Source organism: Sinohyriopsis cumingii, chromosome 15, assembly GCF_028554795.1.
Source record: "Sinohyriopsis cumingii isolate HCF-2022 chromosome 15, ASM2855479v2, whole genome shotgun sequence".
Classification (NCBI taxonomy): domain Eukaryota; kingdom Metazoa; phylum Mollusca; class Bivalvia; order Unionida; family Unionidae; genus Sinohyriopsis; species Sinohyriopsis cumingii.
Window position 1 is genome coordinate 136710715 of NC_142975.1, and position 18479 is coordinate 136729193.

General features: G+C 35.8%; 1 protein-coding gene across 1 annotated transcript; it reads left to right on the forward strand.

Moving 5' to 3' along the window:
* The first annotated feature begins 7204 nt into the window (after positions 1 to 7204).
* LOC149782862 (sequestosome-1-like) lies at positions 7205 to 17138 on the forward strand. Its single transcript, XM_089934396.1, has 7 exons — positions 7205 to 7671; positions 8619 to 8714; positions 9435 to 9715; positions 11440 to 11674; positions 14081 to 14379; positions 15507 to 15657; positions 15986 to 17138. The coding sequence occupies exons 1-7, from the start codon at positions 7503 to 7505 to the stop codon at positions 16165 to 16167; spliced, it is 1413 nt and encodes a 470-aa protein (XP_089790522.1). The 5' UTR covers positions 7205 to 7502; the 3' UTR covers positions 16168 to 17138.
* The last annotated feature ends 1341 nt before the right edge of the window (positions 17139 to 18479 follow it).

The following is an 18479-nucleotide window of genomic DNA, read 5'->3' on the forward strand; positions in this document are numbered from 1 at the left end:
TGTCTGAAAAGAGTGCTGATGTACGGACCAACAGTAAGACGCAGCCTAAGGACAAGAAGAAGACCAATGCGGTGCCATTTATGTTAATGAATACATTAACATAAAACCCAAAGGCCCTTTTCAGGGCCAGCCATATTTCTCGAAAAGAGATAGCCTTTCCATTGCCTACCCCTTTTTTTAAAAAATTTTTTAAAAAAATCCCATGTTAAATTCCCCTTGTCCGTAGAGTGACCCACGATTTATTCCCATGTTAAATTCCCCTTGTCCGTAGAGTGACCCACGATTTATTCCCATGTTAAATCCCCTTGTCCGTAGAGTGACCCACGATTTATTCCCATGTTAAATCCCCTTGTCCGTAAAGTGCCCCACGATTTTTCTCCATGTTAATTTTCCATTGTCCGTAGAGTGCCCCAAGGGTGTTTTTAATGCTAATTCCCATTGTCCGTAGGGTGCCCCCCTTCACTACTCTCCTACACTGTCAGCGACATTATAGGTAAGGTGAGGTAAATAGTATAAAATCTTTAGAAGATGTTTTCACTGTCCCAAATCTGGGTAGATTGAAACTAGTTGTGTGGCTGTGATTTATACATCAATGTGGAGAACACCTACTATGAATGGGGGTCTAAAATATATATATCCTGGAATAATCAGTCAAATTTGTCTAATAAGGATGACAAATATTTCTTCAAATTTGTGTCTAATGCGCAGCTTCCGGTAAATGATGATGACAAACATTTGATCAAAGCGCAATTTTCGACTCGTCACACCAAAACAAAATTGACCTATTTCCATGTTCCATCTGTTAACCCCACTCACCCCATTGCCTCAGACAAATTAAGTGAATTCATTTCTTCTGCCTAAAATATTTGTAAGGTTGGATACGACTTATTTAATGCTATTGTTGTTTTAGTACTGTAATTAAGTGAAGGAACTGACCCAGATATGGGTCTACAACACGGTAATGAAAAGGAACAAAACTGCTGTGTCATACAAATATATTATGGGAAGTAACTGCAGCAAAGTTAAATTACTATAGTTCAGACATTTGACTGTTGATGTTCAAAATGGAACAATGTGAAAGGGCATTGAATCTAGTCGAGCATATGCTACATGGTGTGGTGTATATGTAACTTTGCATTTATACCCATTATCGAAGTTCAAGTGAGAATCAATATCTTGAACCAACACGAGCATACATTGGTATTTCCTGGGCAAGAGAACATTTATTTGTGAACATGAGTGAAGGAAACATACCCATTTGGAGAGTTTACATCATTTGAGATTCAGTTGTTTCATTTTGTCGTTCGGTATCATCAAAATAACTGTGTAGTTAATAAGGAAAGAAAGATAATAGCAATCCATAAAATCAGTGTTGATTATTTTATGAATAAACGATATTTTAAAAGCTATTTTGTTATTTATCATGTTAATCCTTGTGTAACATGTTAGATTGCGCTTTAGATAATCTCCCTCTGTCTCTCGCTCTCACACACATACATATATATACACGCTGAACAAGGAATGTACACACAGTTTCGTTAGGACAGTAGACAATATTTGATAAGTTGTAAGTACTACACACACACACACACACACACACACACACACATATATAATACCCAACAAATTATATATATATATATATATATATATATATATATATATATATATATATATATATATATATATATATATATATATATATATATATATATATATAATGTGTCTAGAATACAAAGTGAAAATCGTAAACGAAACTAAAAGTTTTATCACAAGTACAAAATTTTAAAATTTTCCGAACGGTATCTCGGATGAATTCTAATCTTGGATGAGCTGATGTATCAAGAGCCTGGAATTGTGTTGATGTGTAAGCAGTCTGGACGTATCACAATGATTTAATCCACGATTTCTTTAAATGAATTCACAATAATCCCAACATAGTGATTTAGTCCAAAAAGGATCAATAAACAATGTAATTCCACTGAATAATTTCAATAAATAAATCCTCTCAAAACATTTAAACTGAAAACAGCGAAATACTGATTCCACTCGCAAGATGTTATGTTAGGAATGGGTTTATTCCGATATAAAGAACCTTATATATCTCTCCGCCTGACCCCTGTTGCAATAATCATTTTCTGAAAATGCTTTCAACTTAATGGAAGTTTTCATCAAATTCGTAAAAAAGGTCAGGTCTGTTAACTTACATTACAGTAAGCTACCTGGGAAAGGGCAGGAAGATCATATTTTACCAAGAAAAATAACATTGTCCCAAAACCCACCTCAAGTAAATTTGTTTAATTACAACTAATAATTAACTTAAAATATAATCTCCAATCATATAAAACAATTAGCTATGCAATAGGTTGTTAGAAACAAGAAGAAGAAAGAAGAACACAGAAAAAAGGGTGCACCAGTTGAAGTCGAGAGAATGTGCATACAAACTGGAAAAGTCTGACTTTCGAGTGTGTATTTGTGATATGGCTTTTTAACGTAACAAACTGAGTCACGTGGCTACGATGTCTGCTGTGTGGCAGTTTGTAGTGATGTCTAGCATTGGGGGGATCATGCCGCAGACATGTAGCATCATGTCCCACCCAGTCACATTATCCTGACACCAGGCTAGTCCTATCACTAACCTCTTATTGCTGAGCGCCAAGCGAGGCAGTTGTTAGTACCATTTTTATAAGACCTTGTTAGAACATTTAAATGTAGGATTATCTTTTTCACGTGGGGTTTGATTTTCATCGCTGCTCAAGATGGATAACTACTGAGCACAAAAATCTGAACGTCTTAAAATTTCTGTATATGTTGATTTCTTTAAAATGATCGTACTATTTTAAATTTCACTTCCGCCGAGCGCTTTCAGTATGATTACTACTTTTAAATATAAGATTTACAAAAACAAAAGAAAAAAACAACAAAACCCACAATTTAAAAAATAATGAAACAACAGTGGAGTGCTCATTCCATGGAATATATTGATGCTGCACTGTGTGATTAAGAAAGGAAATTAAGTGTCAAATTCCATCATCTTCAGAAATTTGATAACAAAATAGTACCATAATAAAACTCAAAAATAGAAAACTGCTCCTGAAATGATACTTTTCACAAATAAACAAACCGCCAGACGCACATGATAGTAATGAATAGGATAAACGAATTAAATTATTTTTTACAGAAAAAAAGGAAAACAGCAAACAAAATGTGCTCATAGCAGTCCGTCTAACAGAGAGGACTTAAAAAACGTATTATGAATACAAATAAAATTGTACATTTGTATGGAGGAAGTTCGAACAAGTACTATACTGCCCATTGGAATGGAATCATGCTGCACTTCGTGATTAAGAAAGGGAATTAAATAAAAATTTATAACATCTTAAGTATATATATATGATGGATGACTTTCTCACTGTATCCTTTCAGAATGATAAAATGTTCTTCCATCGGATCTCTTTGCAGAGATTACTAGATTTACAATGGTGTATAAGGATTCTTTAAAGACATGTTTATCTATTAAAATGTGAAAGTTAATAATGTCCATTCAAAACGAAGTTCCGCTCAAAACGTGATTCACAAAGGTAACCACATTCAGAAACAAGCAACCTGTACTACGCACTTCGGCCGATAAATCAGCCCCTCACCCATTACGATTTTGATTGGCGGTTTAGGAGATGATATCACCTATTCATTAAAACCTGCAAAACAATTGCAACTAGATTTGTCTGCACGCATCGGTGTACATTTTATATTGACTTGTCGGTATTTGTCGTTGCTGTGGAGCTACCGTAGGCTGAAGGGTTCTTTTGGTAACATGTACATTATATTTCCGGCGCAAATCCTATGTTTGGTGACTTGTTGTTGTTGTTGTTCTAGGGTTTAACGCCATTTTTCAGCACAAGATAGACTATACATGGCGGCCATTATAACTGGTGGAGGAAGAACACAGGAATACCCAGGAAAGAACCACCGACCCACGAGAACCTACTGGCAGGCTTTCTCACGTACCCACGCTAGCCGAGCCTTGGACTCGAACCCACGCAGACAGAGGTGAGATGGCAGTGATCCGTAACGGTGAGCGCTTTAGACCACTCGGCCACTCGGGGCCCCTTGGTGACTTGTAAATCCATGTAGAATTGTTCAACCCTCTGTCATGTGTCCTTCTTGAATTTCGCACTAGATATGGTTGTTACCAATTACTGTTATGTGTCTAAAGTGTACGTAGGTTTGTTCCAGACAGATCTGCATGCAACAAAATTGCACATTTTAATGAACAGATGACATCATGCCTACATATCGTCCATCAGTATCAACACAGATTTGGGGGTGGGGGTGGACTTGCTTTATCGGACTACCACGCAGAATGAACAAAGAACTTTAGCACACCGTCCTCTATATGCTGCATAACCTCCAGTAATTCGTCGTCAAACGACAGGTCGACATGGTCGCCCCAGGGACGTCATTTGGCGGGAGGGGGCGGGGGGGGGGGGAGGGAGGGGGGCATTTGCCTCCTCCTGAATTTACATGTGCTGTAAAACTGATGTAGCCTGTATACGAAAATTAACAAGCCCGTCAAGTTTTGCCCCCTCCCCCCAAAAAAAGTTGAAATAACGTCCTTGGGTCGCCCTTAGAATCTTTAATAATAATAATAATAATAATAATAATAACAATAATAACCATCATCATCTCATGTTGGAAGAATATTTTTGACTTGTTTTCACTTGTTTCTTTATATTGCATTGCATGTTTCTGCTTCTCTGCAGCCAGATGTGTAAGGTATGTATTAGTCGTTAAAAATATAATGTTTTGTTGTTGTTTCAAATTATAATTTCACGTTATGTTACTTATCATAGACGATGATACAAACGTAGGGTTAAAAAGAGCAATAATATCAATACGAAAAATACTGTGACAAATTAAACAACTAATTAAGGATTGACACATCTGATTGTTTGAAAAGACATTCACAATTTTGAAAGAATTTACAATTTTCAACTAACTATATTTAAAATAAATCACTACTTTGAACATATAAAGGGAAGCAATTTTTTGAAGTAATGTTAGTGCACATACTTTGATTCCCCCACCCCAACTAAATTTTATTGTGTATTTATCTCTTTATTTTTCTGTGATATATTGTACAATAAATATATTTAAAACCAATCGAAAGAAACAATAACTGATACAACAACAGCAACAGCAGTAATAATAATAATAATAATAATAATAATATAAAACAGGATGAATCTCCCATGTTGAAGAGAAGGAATAATATCACAGATCTTAATAAATAAGTGGTCGTAGATACTGGATACGTCAACAGGGATTGAAAATCGGCGTATTTCTGTCTAATCAGAGCCTTCGCCCTGCAAAAACTCCTACATTGTCAGCGACATTATAGGTAAGGTGAGGAAAATAGTATAAAATCTTTAGAAGATGTTTTCACTGTCCCAAATCTGGGTAGATTGAAACTAGCTGAGCGGCTGTGATTTATACATCAATGTAGAGAACACCTACTATGAATGGGGGTCTAAAAAATATATATCCTGGAATAATCAGTCAAATTTGTCTAATAAGGATGACAAATATTTCTTCAAATTTGTGTCTAATGCGCAGCTTCCGGTAAATGATGATGACAAACATTTATTCAAATTTGCAATCTAATCGCTGTTTCCGGTAATTTTCGACTCGTCACACCAAAACAAAATTGGCCTATTTCCATGTTCCATCTATTAACCCCACTCACCCCATTGCCTCAGACAAATTAAGTGAATTCATTTCTTCTGCCTAAAATATTTGTAAGGTTGGATACGACTTATTTAATGCTATTGTTGTTTTAGTACTGTAATTAAGTGAAGGAACTGACCCAGATATGGGTCTACAACACGGTAATGAAAAGGAACAAAACTGCTGTGTCATATAAATATATTATGGGAAGTAACTGCAGCTAGTTAATCTTGACTGTTGATAGTCAGATCTCTCTCTCTCTCTCTCTCCTCTCTCTCTCTCCCCTCTCTCTCTCTAAAAGTAGAATGACAAGAGTTTACATGTACCGTCGAAAAGTAAACTTTCACATTGTGTTTTCATTATTTTCAATTGCATTTCTCGTTTTATTTATTTCACTAATTATGAAAATATCTTATAATGACCTTAAAAAAACCTAATACAAATCCATTCGTTTTTAAAAAGTTACATCAAAATTAGAACATTAAAATCTCCACACATACATTAAAATGATTTTGCTAAGTGTTATAGGTTACGTGTATGTCAGTATGAAATGTCTCTTATGGCTAAACCTTTATTTGTTTGTCTCAGTAAATTCTGTAGTTTGAGTGTCTTTCGAAATTGAAATTGTACCGATTTCTCAAGTTCATAAATTATACTTTCAATAGGAAAACGTCATGTACTGTTTTATATTGTAAAGAATAAATAATCATTTATCAAATAATTTTGAAATGTACATGTGATGTGTTATCATGTATATAGTACGCTAGAGATTAATACCGGCATTTTTTCATGTCAATTTATTTCACACTGTAATATTTAAATAATGGACCAGACTTAAGTGAATGAAATCAAATAGGTAACCATTTGTTATGCTCCTGTTTGCTATTTGCAACGTAACAGCAAGTAGAATGCAAGTATAGCATTTTTATAATCTGTGCATCTTTTTGCAATATCAATCTATCTTCACTTATCCAGTTTGTACTGAAATCAAGAAATATACAAGTCTCCTACTGACATGTCAACTATGGACAAATAATACTTTTTTTGGTTGTAAAACGCAATAACACGTTAAGAAAACTTGTCATAAATATGAAATTAATGTTTGATTATATTTGGACACTTTTTTTTCTTCAGTTTCAATATATCCTTTAGATGGCAGTTGTTTTGTTGTTGTTGTTTTTGTAGGGTTTAACGCCATTTTTCAGCACAAGATAGGCTATACATGGCGGACAGTATAAATGGTGGAGGAAGAACCCGGGGAAAACCCCAGAGAGAACCATCGACCCACTTTAGTTGGCAATTAGCCTAGCGAAATCTTATATGCTTATAAAAGGAACATACATGTTCGCAAATAGAGACGACCTTATCGCTACTAGATGATCGCAATAGAGACGACACAATCAATAATAGTTCTGTTGAGCTATATATAGTAACAACATATACAATAATATATATATGACCTACAGGTATCGTCATGGCCAAGATGAAACGAGAACGCAAAAGCAATATGTGGTGACTCATTTACTCGAGCTATTAAACTGACTGGCGTGGCGAATTTGACTAAGTCTATGTTTACAAATTGTTGATTATTTTTATCAGTGATTCGTGGTCACGAGATTGCTGAATAGCGAGTCTCGGTATAAAAAGTGTTGTCTGGTAGTCAAAGTTTCAGTACAATTTGAAACGACAAGGAAATTTCAACGTGATTTACATACATATATATATAAGCTAATAACTGTACAGGTTCCTGTAATTCACAAAACATCCTGAGAAGAATGTCGCTGACAGTGAAGGCGTTTCTACAAAAGTCTGGATCGGAAGACGAGGAGATTCGCAGATTTTCAGTACCTGCTGACGTTTCAAGCAGTTATGAATACCTGTGCAGGAAAATTTCCGATATTTTCCCTTCGCTTCGACATGGCAGGTTCATTCTATACTGGAAAGGTAAGATTGTTTGTTTGGCATGTCAGCAGATATAAACGAAATGGTCATGTTGTTATCACAGGTGCTCGACGTGAGCATGATGTTGAGAAGAAGAAGAAAAAATAATAATCTGAAGGGGATAAAAATCATACAGAGTGACAAAAATACCTTAGATTACCCCCCATGACCCGTTCTGACATAGGACCCTCTCTTTCATAATATATAATAGAGAAAGTACGTAACTTCCAAAATACTTCGTCCAACCCATGACCGTCGATTTCCTTCTGCTATTTCCGTCTTTAAAGGCATACGACCATACGATATAGCTTGTTTCACTCCTGAGATATTTTTCTATTCATCAAGCTATGATTGACTTTTCTGCATTGTACCAAACTGAAGTTACGGGCTCCGAAACGTGCGATTTTCGCTAAGTTTTACTGCTGAGACAAGTCTGAGCTCATGTGACAACCGGTGAAAAGAGAGAGACATTGTCTTCTTCACTGCACATACATCGTATACAAGCAACTCTATTTTCAAAATAGGCAAACTATGCGGCACACACGTCAACGCCGAAATATGGTTGACTTAAAAGGTTATAATTATTGTCACATGAGTTCTGACTTGTTTGTAATCCGATTTTTATTAAACTTCAAATATAGGCACTATTATCTACTTTTTAATCAAACTTCAAATATATGCAATATTACTGTAGTACCTTACATCTGATTGGTTGAGCTTGTTGCTTCTCTAAATAGAGAGACTATGTTTTTCATCCAATTTTTGTAAAAATGTGTTAGATGGATTTATATCAGAAAATTCATGGATGACATAAAGTTTGGGAGATAGTTTAGATAGGTTCTTGCGATAATACGTAAACCTGCTTATGCTCATTGTCAACTTGTAAGGTATGTTAGACCGGTGATCGATTTTAGTAAGATGATAATAATCGAATATCGATTACATTGCAGATTCCGATGGAGATCAGGTGGCTTTCTCCACGGATGAAGAATTGCTTGAAACTCTTGGCTTTGTCAAAGACAACCTCTTGAAGATCTATGTGTTTGGTAAGTGTCATAAATTACTAATTATTGAGCTCGTATATCCTACAACATGGATGCTTGGGTTGGTTGCTTTTGTTGTTGTTGTTGTGAAGTTTAACGCCATTTTTTAGCACACGATAGGCTATACATGGCGGACAGTATTAATGGTGGAGGAAGAGCCCGGGAAAACCCCGGAAAGAACCACCGACCCACGAGACGCTAGTGGCAAGCTTTCTCACATATCCACATTGGCCGAATCTGAGACTCGAACCCACGCAGACAGAGGACAGATGGCAGTGATCCGTAACGGAGAGCGCTTTAGACCACTCGGCCACTCGGGGCCCCGATAACTGGGTTGGAAAATGCAAGATATTGTTGCTTCTTTAGTAACCAGATTTTGTTTCTGTGGGCTCGATCACTGCTTGTAAAAGTGTTTCTTAATACAAAACAGTCCATTTGGTTTTGAGCAATTGCCGTCTCTCTTAAAATAGACATGCCTTCTAGTATTATCCTTACAACAGGCTTCTTATACGCTACATTAAAATTATTGAAGAATGTTTAGTCATAATCAGAAAACTAACGTCTTTTCCTACAAGGTTTTTAAAATGTTTGAAATTCGTCAAAGTTTAAGGCAAAGTGTTACAGATTATCTTTTAAATCACAATTATTGATGACGCATTTCCTTTCGAAAGAATATCATTATAACACTTTCATTCATAATAATATTTATCAATTATATTCCAGAGAAAGCGTCCAATGATAGTTCTAAAGGTACTAAGGCTGAACTTCACCCAGGAGTGGTATGCGATGGGTGTGATGGTGCTATCGTTGGGAATCGTTTCAAGTGCATGGCGTGTCCGGATTATGACCTTTGTTCCAACTGTGAGAAGAACGGAATCCATAAGGAACATGATATGATGAAAATAACAACCCCTATAGGGACTGGATTTTGTGTACCACCTCCTACAGGATATCCTCCTCATGCAGGGTTTCCTTTTGGACCCCATAGACCAGGGCCACGTGGTGTAAGTTCAATTTTGTACATTATCTAAGTTTGATATTTAAATTCTTAATTGAAAATATCGTTGTAACATTAACTGAGTGACAATATATTTTTAGAACTTTAAAAACTTAAATATCCATCGTCAGATTTTCATTCAGGTTTCACCACACACTTGCACGTTCTCTGTCAGTAATATTAATATTTGCTCAAGGAAAAAATATGATTTGAAAAAAAGTAAACTGTACTAATTTGCGGAAGCGGGGCATACTTCTCAAATTCATGAGGCCATTTATTATAATAGAAGGCAAGGAACGACTAATTCAGCTATTGTTACGTATATTTGATTTAATTTATATTAGATTTAATTTGTGTTTGATTCGATTTGATTGTGGGTTTGGGAATCTTTTTATTTTCATTACATGTAATTTTGTTTACTGGGAATTTGATATTTTCCAGAAAATTCAGTTTGACCTGAATCTTTCCATAAATACCTAATAATAGAAACACTTGTTTCTATTTTTGACTTAGTTCCTGGCCTTGATTGAGGGTCGAGTTTCTCGGAGTAAAATGATTGGTTCTTATCAAGGACATTCAGGGCTACGTGATTTTTATATGTAAACATGATCACGTGATCATCTATTTCGCAATTAGGCATTTCTTAGAGTTTTGGGACTTTGAAACACTTGATGTCAAGTTGTTTTCTTCTGTTGTGATCAGTATTGAATATTTGAGTTTTATTTTAATTTTTCGGATTCTAAAAGATTAATTAATTTCTCTGGAAATATTTTGTGCTTATATAGAATTCTTGAACAAAGACATTTCTTAAAATTTTTATTTGGGATTTCCAAAACTGGAGGATAAATTATTGTGTTTCTAAAAGGAACTGTAGACTTCAAAATAGTACAGGTTGCAGTATACGTCATCGTCTTCCATCTTGGATTCTTCGTCGGGACTCGAACTTTAAATCATTAGAACATTTTATTATTAGGACTTCTAAAATATTATTCGTGGATTATTCTTGGATTATTTTTGGATTTGATTCTTAAACCGTAAGTTCATATTTTTAAATTTTTACAGTATTTTTCCAGGGAAATAAATTATTATATTTTTCAAAGCTTGTTGTTTTCACTCTTTCTTATGTTACTGTTTATTCGAGCCTTAACACGTAACATAAGACTATCTTTCTCTCTAAGATCCGCATTGAACCTCGCACGTTTGAAAGCCTAGCGAACTGAATACTATCGTCATATCAATTTCTTTACAAATATCTTCTTGTTAATGAAAAATACAAATTCCCAGACATATTTCTAAGGCACTTTTGGCCATACTATGAAGACTTCTGAAAAATCGAGTGAAATTGGCCAAGTTAGAACGATGTGAATGAGTGTACGTTACATACATGAAAAATACCCAGGTTTCCGAGGCCCATTAAAAACAGCTCTGATGAGTAACAGTAACCTAAATAAATACGCGGTAACTCATAGCCTGCTGATACATTACAGCAATCTAAATGGTCATAGAAATTATATTACAAACTCTTCGTGATAGTCTGGTATTAACATAATTTCCACTGAATTATGCCTTGTGGGGAGCAGCAACTGTAACATAAAGCTTGAAAAGATAAGTGGTATCGAATATCACGAACCTGTACAAAGCAAATATTCTACCATGCAGAGATTATAAATCTTTGCCTAATAGTACCTTGACGTTTAAAAATTTATTTAAACTGTGTTCTCAAAATTCCAGCCGTTTTTTCCTCCACCCCATTTCCGTCGCTGGATGCACAAGTTCATGAAACGCTGGCATAAGGGAAATGGTCCTGAATGTTCGGCTGAGAACGAAACCGAGACGGCCAAGACGCAGAAGGGGGAGAAACCGGAAAAGCCTGAAACTGAAGAGCAAGGTGAAGGTGGAGAAAATGTGGCAGAAGACTATTTGAAAACTGTTGGAGAATCTGTTGCTGCCATGTTGGACCCTTTCGGTAAGTATTTGTGATTTACATTACAGTGCTGAATTCTTGTAGACTCGTTTCTAAAATATTTTGCTTGTAGTTTTTATAAATAAAATATTTACCGATATATTGACATAAGAAAGACAAAGCAGGAGGAAAATTGTCAAAGAAATTTTAGATAAAAAAGCAAGCCAGCTTACAGAAACTTTTTGTTGTTTATCCCATAGGGAGACACTGAATGAGTAATTCAGTTTGTACAAAGATACACATTTGTTAAAAAATGGTATACTTTAAAATAAAGCTAAACAAATCAAGGATTAGAAAAATAGCATTCCAAATGCTAGATAGTTATTCGGTAGTCACAACAGCTACTGTTTAACCTATTAAAATCTCAAACTTCGAAAAGTAACAAAATAACCTAGATACAAATCCCACTTTGGATAGACGTACACGTTGGCAATATAATGAGTAAGCGCAGAAGTCAAAAGCTTGAGTGAAAATGTCGAAAACAAATGCAGTATCTTGTAAAGAAATGCATTCAAAGTCATAAAAATTAGCCCGTCTGTAAATCACAATGTCCCAGTTTAGAATATAACGTCATTTTAACTTGATAATGGCACATGCTTAGTGACGTTATAATGTTTTAAACGTTTAAACTTTTTCTATTTAGTTGCCACACACTGCACATATTGCAGTGCTTTTCAAGCTGAAGAAGCCTGAAATCTCAGACGCAAGGAAATATTATTTCGGGAAAATTTCTCTATCTCCATCTTCTCTCTCTCTCTCTCTCTCTCTCTCTCTCTCTCTCTCTCTCTCTCCTTGACAGTACGTATCTGATATATTTCCTAGACTGGTTTGAAAAAGCCGACCTCCTCTTTTGATAATTTTAAAGTGAATATTGGTTCTTTCTCTTCGTTTTGTTCCACAGATGCAGTATAGTTCGCTCGTAAAGTTCGTATAGTACTTGGCCTTCTGGTTTATACTTTTCTCTTTGTCTCTTTGTTGTTTATTTTCCTTTAATTTTTAATTTACATACTTTCTTAAGAATACAAGAGTCTCTGTTTTTTTGTCGCACGAGGCCATAGTAAGTGTTGTAAAGGTATATGCAGACTCTTTTAAAACAGAATACTATCTTATCAACAACAAATAATTTAAATGAATTTATATATCATTGTAAAGACAATACGAGCGTGAGATGACGTAACGAGCGCGATATGACGTAATAAGTGTGAGAAATACAATAGAGCGATAGAAATACCTATTTTATCGTGTTCATAGCATAGCCAATGGAACTAATCACACAAGGTAACTTCAACAATTATACAGTATTCTTTGTAAGCGGCAACAAAGCATCCAAGAAACAATGAAACTGCTCATTAAAGGTTTGATAAATCCCCCAGTTGCTCGGACAGTCATTTACTGGTGTATGTTATGGAAAAAGTTTGATCAGTTATTGAATTAGAGTGAAATTCATGCATAATATTGACACATCGTTAATATATAACTGTTCTATAATTTCATTATTTTATTCAATAGTTTATTAAAATGACAGTGTATCTATCAAAAATAAATATTTTTTTGGTGATCAGAATGACTACAAAGAAGAGAATTGGCAAGCTTACCTGTGATGGATATTAAAAGCATATATCGAACCTGTTCTACCCGAAAAATTGCGTATTTCGCATGTAGTCTTTATTTCCTCATGTAGTCATTGTTTCCGCAAAATATCCAGTGTGCCTAAAGTGCTTGAAGAAAACGAATTGTTGTTATATGTGAACTCACGCTATGAAGCGTGAAACATTTGGGTACTTCGTGTTTAAAAATACTAAAGCACGTGATCGTGACAAGCCAATGTCATGATGCTAGTTATCGTGTTATACAAGAGTGCATTACGTGTCAGAATGTTTTTCTTTTCTTTAAGAAAAAAAGGACTTTTACTGCGATGCATGTATTTTTGCAATGCATTAAGACTGAACTTTTTTTCAGAACATTAGATGTCATGCCGAAAGGATGTTCTTAGGGCGGAGTTCAAGCGTTATGCAATCATGTATTCTATACATGATTTCTTGACAGTCATTTGCTGATGTGTATATTATGGGAAAAGTTTGATGAAATATTGAATTTGTATTAAATTTAAACATATCATTAGACCTTTATGTAGAAGTAATTGTTATATTATTTCAGTATTTCATTCAATGTTTCATTAAAAGCTCAATGCATTCGTCACGAGTAAATACTTTTTTCGGATAGCGCATCGACTGTAAAGGTGAAAACAAGCATAACTTCAGTTTGATGCATAATGTAAGCGTCTTTTGAACGTATTCTGTCCGACCATTTCCGTATTTCGCGCGTTGTCATTGTTTCCACAAGGTATCCGTTGTGTCTAAAGTTGGGTTGGAGCTCGAGCATTATGCAGTTTTGTATTCTCGATTTTAGGCATAGATGTTTCTGTTGACGTAGAGCACCACGGTCGTCGCCACAGATGCGGTAAGGGTGACAAAGGTGGACATGCCGGTAATGGTAGATGCACAGGGCGCGGATATCATGACCACGGCACGAGTACTGGGTGCCCATGGAAACAGAAGGGTGAAAAAGACGCAAAGAGCGAGGAACCATCGGTCACCAAGTCGGCATCATTTGCTTCAGGAGAGAAATCAAAAGATGATGCTACGAAGTCCATGGAAACGGAATTAATCAGAGAGTCTGAGAAGCAACCAGCTTCGCCCATGATGATAGTAAGTTCATTTGTTATGATTGTTGAATTGCTTTTTATGAACCCGTCATCAAGCGAAGTGTTATTATGCTCTGCGTTTGTCCATTCATCTGACATTAATTTGGTTTGAGCTCAGTAACTGCCGACCATCGACACATACCAGACTTTCTGGATGGCTTCACTTGCAGTAAGGAAGAACCCTTTCGTTTTCGGACGGAAAAGATCAAAGATGAAGGTCATAGTGAGTGAAATAATGACAACGATTTTCACACAATAATTTGAATTATTTGCAAACTGTAGTTACCAAGGTTTGTGGATGGCTTGCATATCGACTTCTGGGTCAAAGGTAAAAGGTCAGTGTCACAGTGGCTGATAGGAAATATGGTTTTAGCACAATAACTAGAGTTTTCCATCGTCTGCTGTCAACAAACTTTGCGGGTGGGTTGCTATTGGTGTAAGGATGTAACCTACTGAATTTGGAATCAAAATGTCAAAGGTCAAGGTCACTGTGGCTGAATGAAGAAGTAATGTTTGCTGTGCAAAAAATTTCAGTTATCTACATAAAGGATTTGTAAACATTGCGGGTGGTGTGCATAATGTCTATTCATAGATAGTATTCGTATTCTTAAAAAGAAAAGAACTTCCTCACAATAAAGGCAAGCAATGATTTGTAATCACCGATTTATTTCTCTTGTTAGTTTATTTTTCTTTGTGTCATTTACTGAATAAAGTATGTTTTACAAGTGAAATATTGATAATTATCTTCCAGTGTTTTTTTCTTCTTCTTTCTTTTTATTTATCTTTCTCTGATGGTTTGGGATTTCCTTTGTCCGTGCGTTGTATACGTTTCTTGGTTCATCTCAGACTTTGATTCATTGCTCGTCAGCGTAAATCATTGACATATCAGATAACGTTCAATAAAGAAATCATAACGCCAAAAGCAGAAGAACAATATCCGATTCCAAAGAATGTTCAATATTCAGTAGCGAATTCTTGAAACTGAAGACCTTTCGAGAACGAGGAACAAAGAAAATTCATGTCGGAACGAAATCATGAAACCAAAATTGTTTTATTTATAAATAAAAAATCATTTAAAGTATATTATTACTTTGATTTTCACATCAACAGTCGTATATTTCGTCCATTTAGGATACTCAGCACCCTGAACCAAGGCCAACTTCCGGTCCCAAAGATGACGGCTGGACGATGGTGAGCATCAACCCAGCGATCAGCAATATAGATACGGAGACCCCGTCCTCTGCCCCTCCAGAGGAAACTTATGTTCTTCCCCTTCATCCAGGTGAGTGTGTGCATATCAAATAAATATATTTTTCCTTTTAATGAGAAGCTGTTAAAAATCGGGCGAAAACTGACCTACATTTTATAGCGCAAGGTGAGGGTGATGTAAAATGTGAGACATTTTCAAATATAATAGATTGATACTTGGCACCGGAATGACTTCGTCTATTTACAAAATGTTTGAAATATCCACAAAATTTTCATATGATGTATTTTTATGTTAATGTATTTTGTTTCCATGTCTTCTGTTAAAATTTATTGGTTGGTTGACCTTTTACCAAAGCATCAGCATTACTTTTAAACATATTTTGTCTTTTTCTTCCTTTCAGACCCCAAGATCAGCGAAGCTCTGCATCAGATGCTAACTATGGGATTCAACAATGATGGCGGCTGGCTGACAAACCTGCTTGTGTCCGTGAATGGGGACATTGGCCGCGCTCTGGACACCATGAAACCTAATGCAGCTTTTGCCGGTCGTAGTCGACACCCCCCGGATGGGAACATGGCCTAAGACACACAGAGCTCTCGAGGAAGAATATAATTTTTTAATAGATATTAGCCACTTTAAATATTGAAATTATGTGTAATTGTTTCAGTGAAAAAGAATTTGTGTAACATTTTTGCAATTTTTTATATATTTTTTTTTACTACATCATCATGGAAATACCAGACTCGTTCAGTCATTCATCATATGTACTGGTGGTTCATCTGATAGGTAATCTGCCACACTGTACTAAATGGGATCAAATATAAAATAAGGATTTTAAAACTGCGTCTATTGCTATTGATCTTATCGAAGTATATGTTATGTGATGGAATTACTTAAAAAAAACATGCTTTTCCCATACCTTGGGCTGATATCTAAAGTAGCGATGTAACACATATACCACCCCCACCCTGCCCCCCGGGATATAATTAAACTTTGTTGTATAACCTTTCTTATTTGTGTGAAGGGAGACTCATTTCTGTAAGCTCTGTGCCAGTTAGCTCATAGTGTTATTGAAGAGCGTATAGTGTATTTCTGTTTTCATAAGTAGTTGATTTTGATTGTAGATTGACGCAAGTGACACACGAAGGGAAAGCCTATTATTCTAAGTATAACGCAGGGTTTTCATTTTTATTTATGACACCAAGTTATACAATTATGTTAACGTAGTTCAGACACCTATATAAAAGCCTATTGTTCCAAGTTCAATTGCAACACTTTATTCTTTGCATTTATACCCATTATCGAAGTGAGAATCAAGATCTTGAACCAACACGAGCATACATTTGTATTTCCTGGGCAAGAGAACATTTATTTGTGAACATTAGTGAAGGAAACATACCCATTTGGAGAGTTTACATCATTTGAGATTCAGTTGTCACATTTTGTCTTTGATGTCATCAAAATGATGGGTTAATTAATAAGGAAAGAAGGATAATAACAATATATAAAATCAGTGTTGATTGTTTTATGAATAAACGATATTATATAAACAATTTTGGTTATTTATTACATAAATACGTGTGTAATAAACTGAACAATAAAAGTGCACACCGTTTATTTAGGACAGTAGACAATGTTTGATTTGTTGTAAGTACTGCACTTGTATATACCGTCTGGTTTCGCTTTCAAGACCTAACGAATTGCAAACTGCAAAGAACCAGAACAGCTTTCGTATAATGCGCCTCAGGTATGGGTCTATGCAGTTTGTTAGGAATAATCAATAGAACAAACAACAAAGACCATAATCTGCAGGCACATTATGTATGGCAGATCAGGATCGTTGTTGTCTGCAGTTTTACTCTACTTAGAAGCGAGTAATACGGTATACAAATTTGAGACATTTACTAAATTTACGAACTGTCACGAGGCTAAAATAGCAATGTATGAAATTACACCACCGATTCAAAAGGGAAAGAATCTCATTTGTTCGACACCAAAGACGTTGCCGGCTGCAAGTCAGTTTTACCTGCAGTTCTATGAGAACAAAGGATTGTTTGGATTTTGAAATATTTTTAAGCTTTCGATTTCATAAGGTCAAGTGAGTTTATGGTATAAACCCACATCCATTCAGAGTCATCCTTCTGTTAGCAATTGCTTGTTATCACACTGGTATCCATATTTCAGATGCAATTTCATCATTGTATCATCCAAATCTCGGACTAGTTCGATAATGATCGAGATCCATACATATTTATGCGGTGTACATGCATTTGACTGGCTTATCTTGTCACCACTTTGAAGATCGTGTTTATTAAAGATGGAGTGTCGAATGGTCGTCAACAGATGTTGTAAACCACTCCCTCGTAACTGAGCCATCTGTCTGCCCTCCTGGCTTCAACCTTCCACGGCGTATGTGGACCACACTGAACCGCTCTCGGACAGGACAGGATCGTTATGCAGTCAACCTTGTCCGATGGGGTCAGGCCACTAACTCTTCCTGTTGCTGTGGAGCTCCTCAGACCGTGTCACACATTGTGAACAACTGTCCACTGACAAAGTTCCTCGCTGGACTGCAGGTTCAGCAGCTTGCTGATGATGGCGTTGTTAAATGGCTGAGGACGCACTGCTCACGATGATAAAAATAATAATTACAGATAGAATATATGTGTTATGAAATGATTTTTTCATATCATAACCTTCTTCACATTTCTTGCTATGAGAAGGAATTACTTATAAGAAATGTCTTTGCCCATGGTAAGAGAGAGAGAGAGGAAATAGAGTTCAGGATCTCTTGAAAGAGGTGTCACTCATAACGGTGTAGGTACGACTACACCTTAGGGAATATGTCGATGCGGTGGTACGGGATGCTGTAAGAAAATACAGACAGAGTCCTT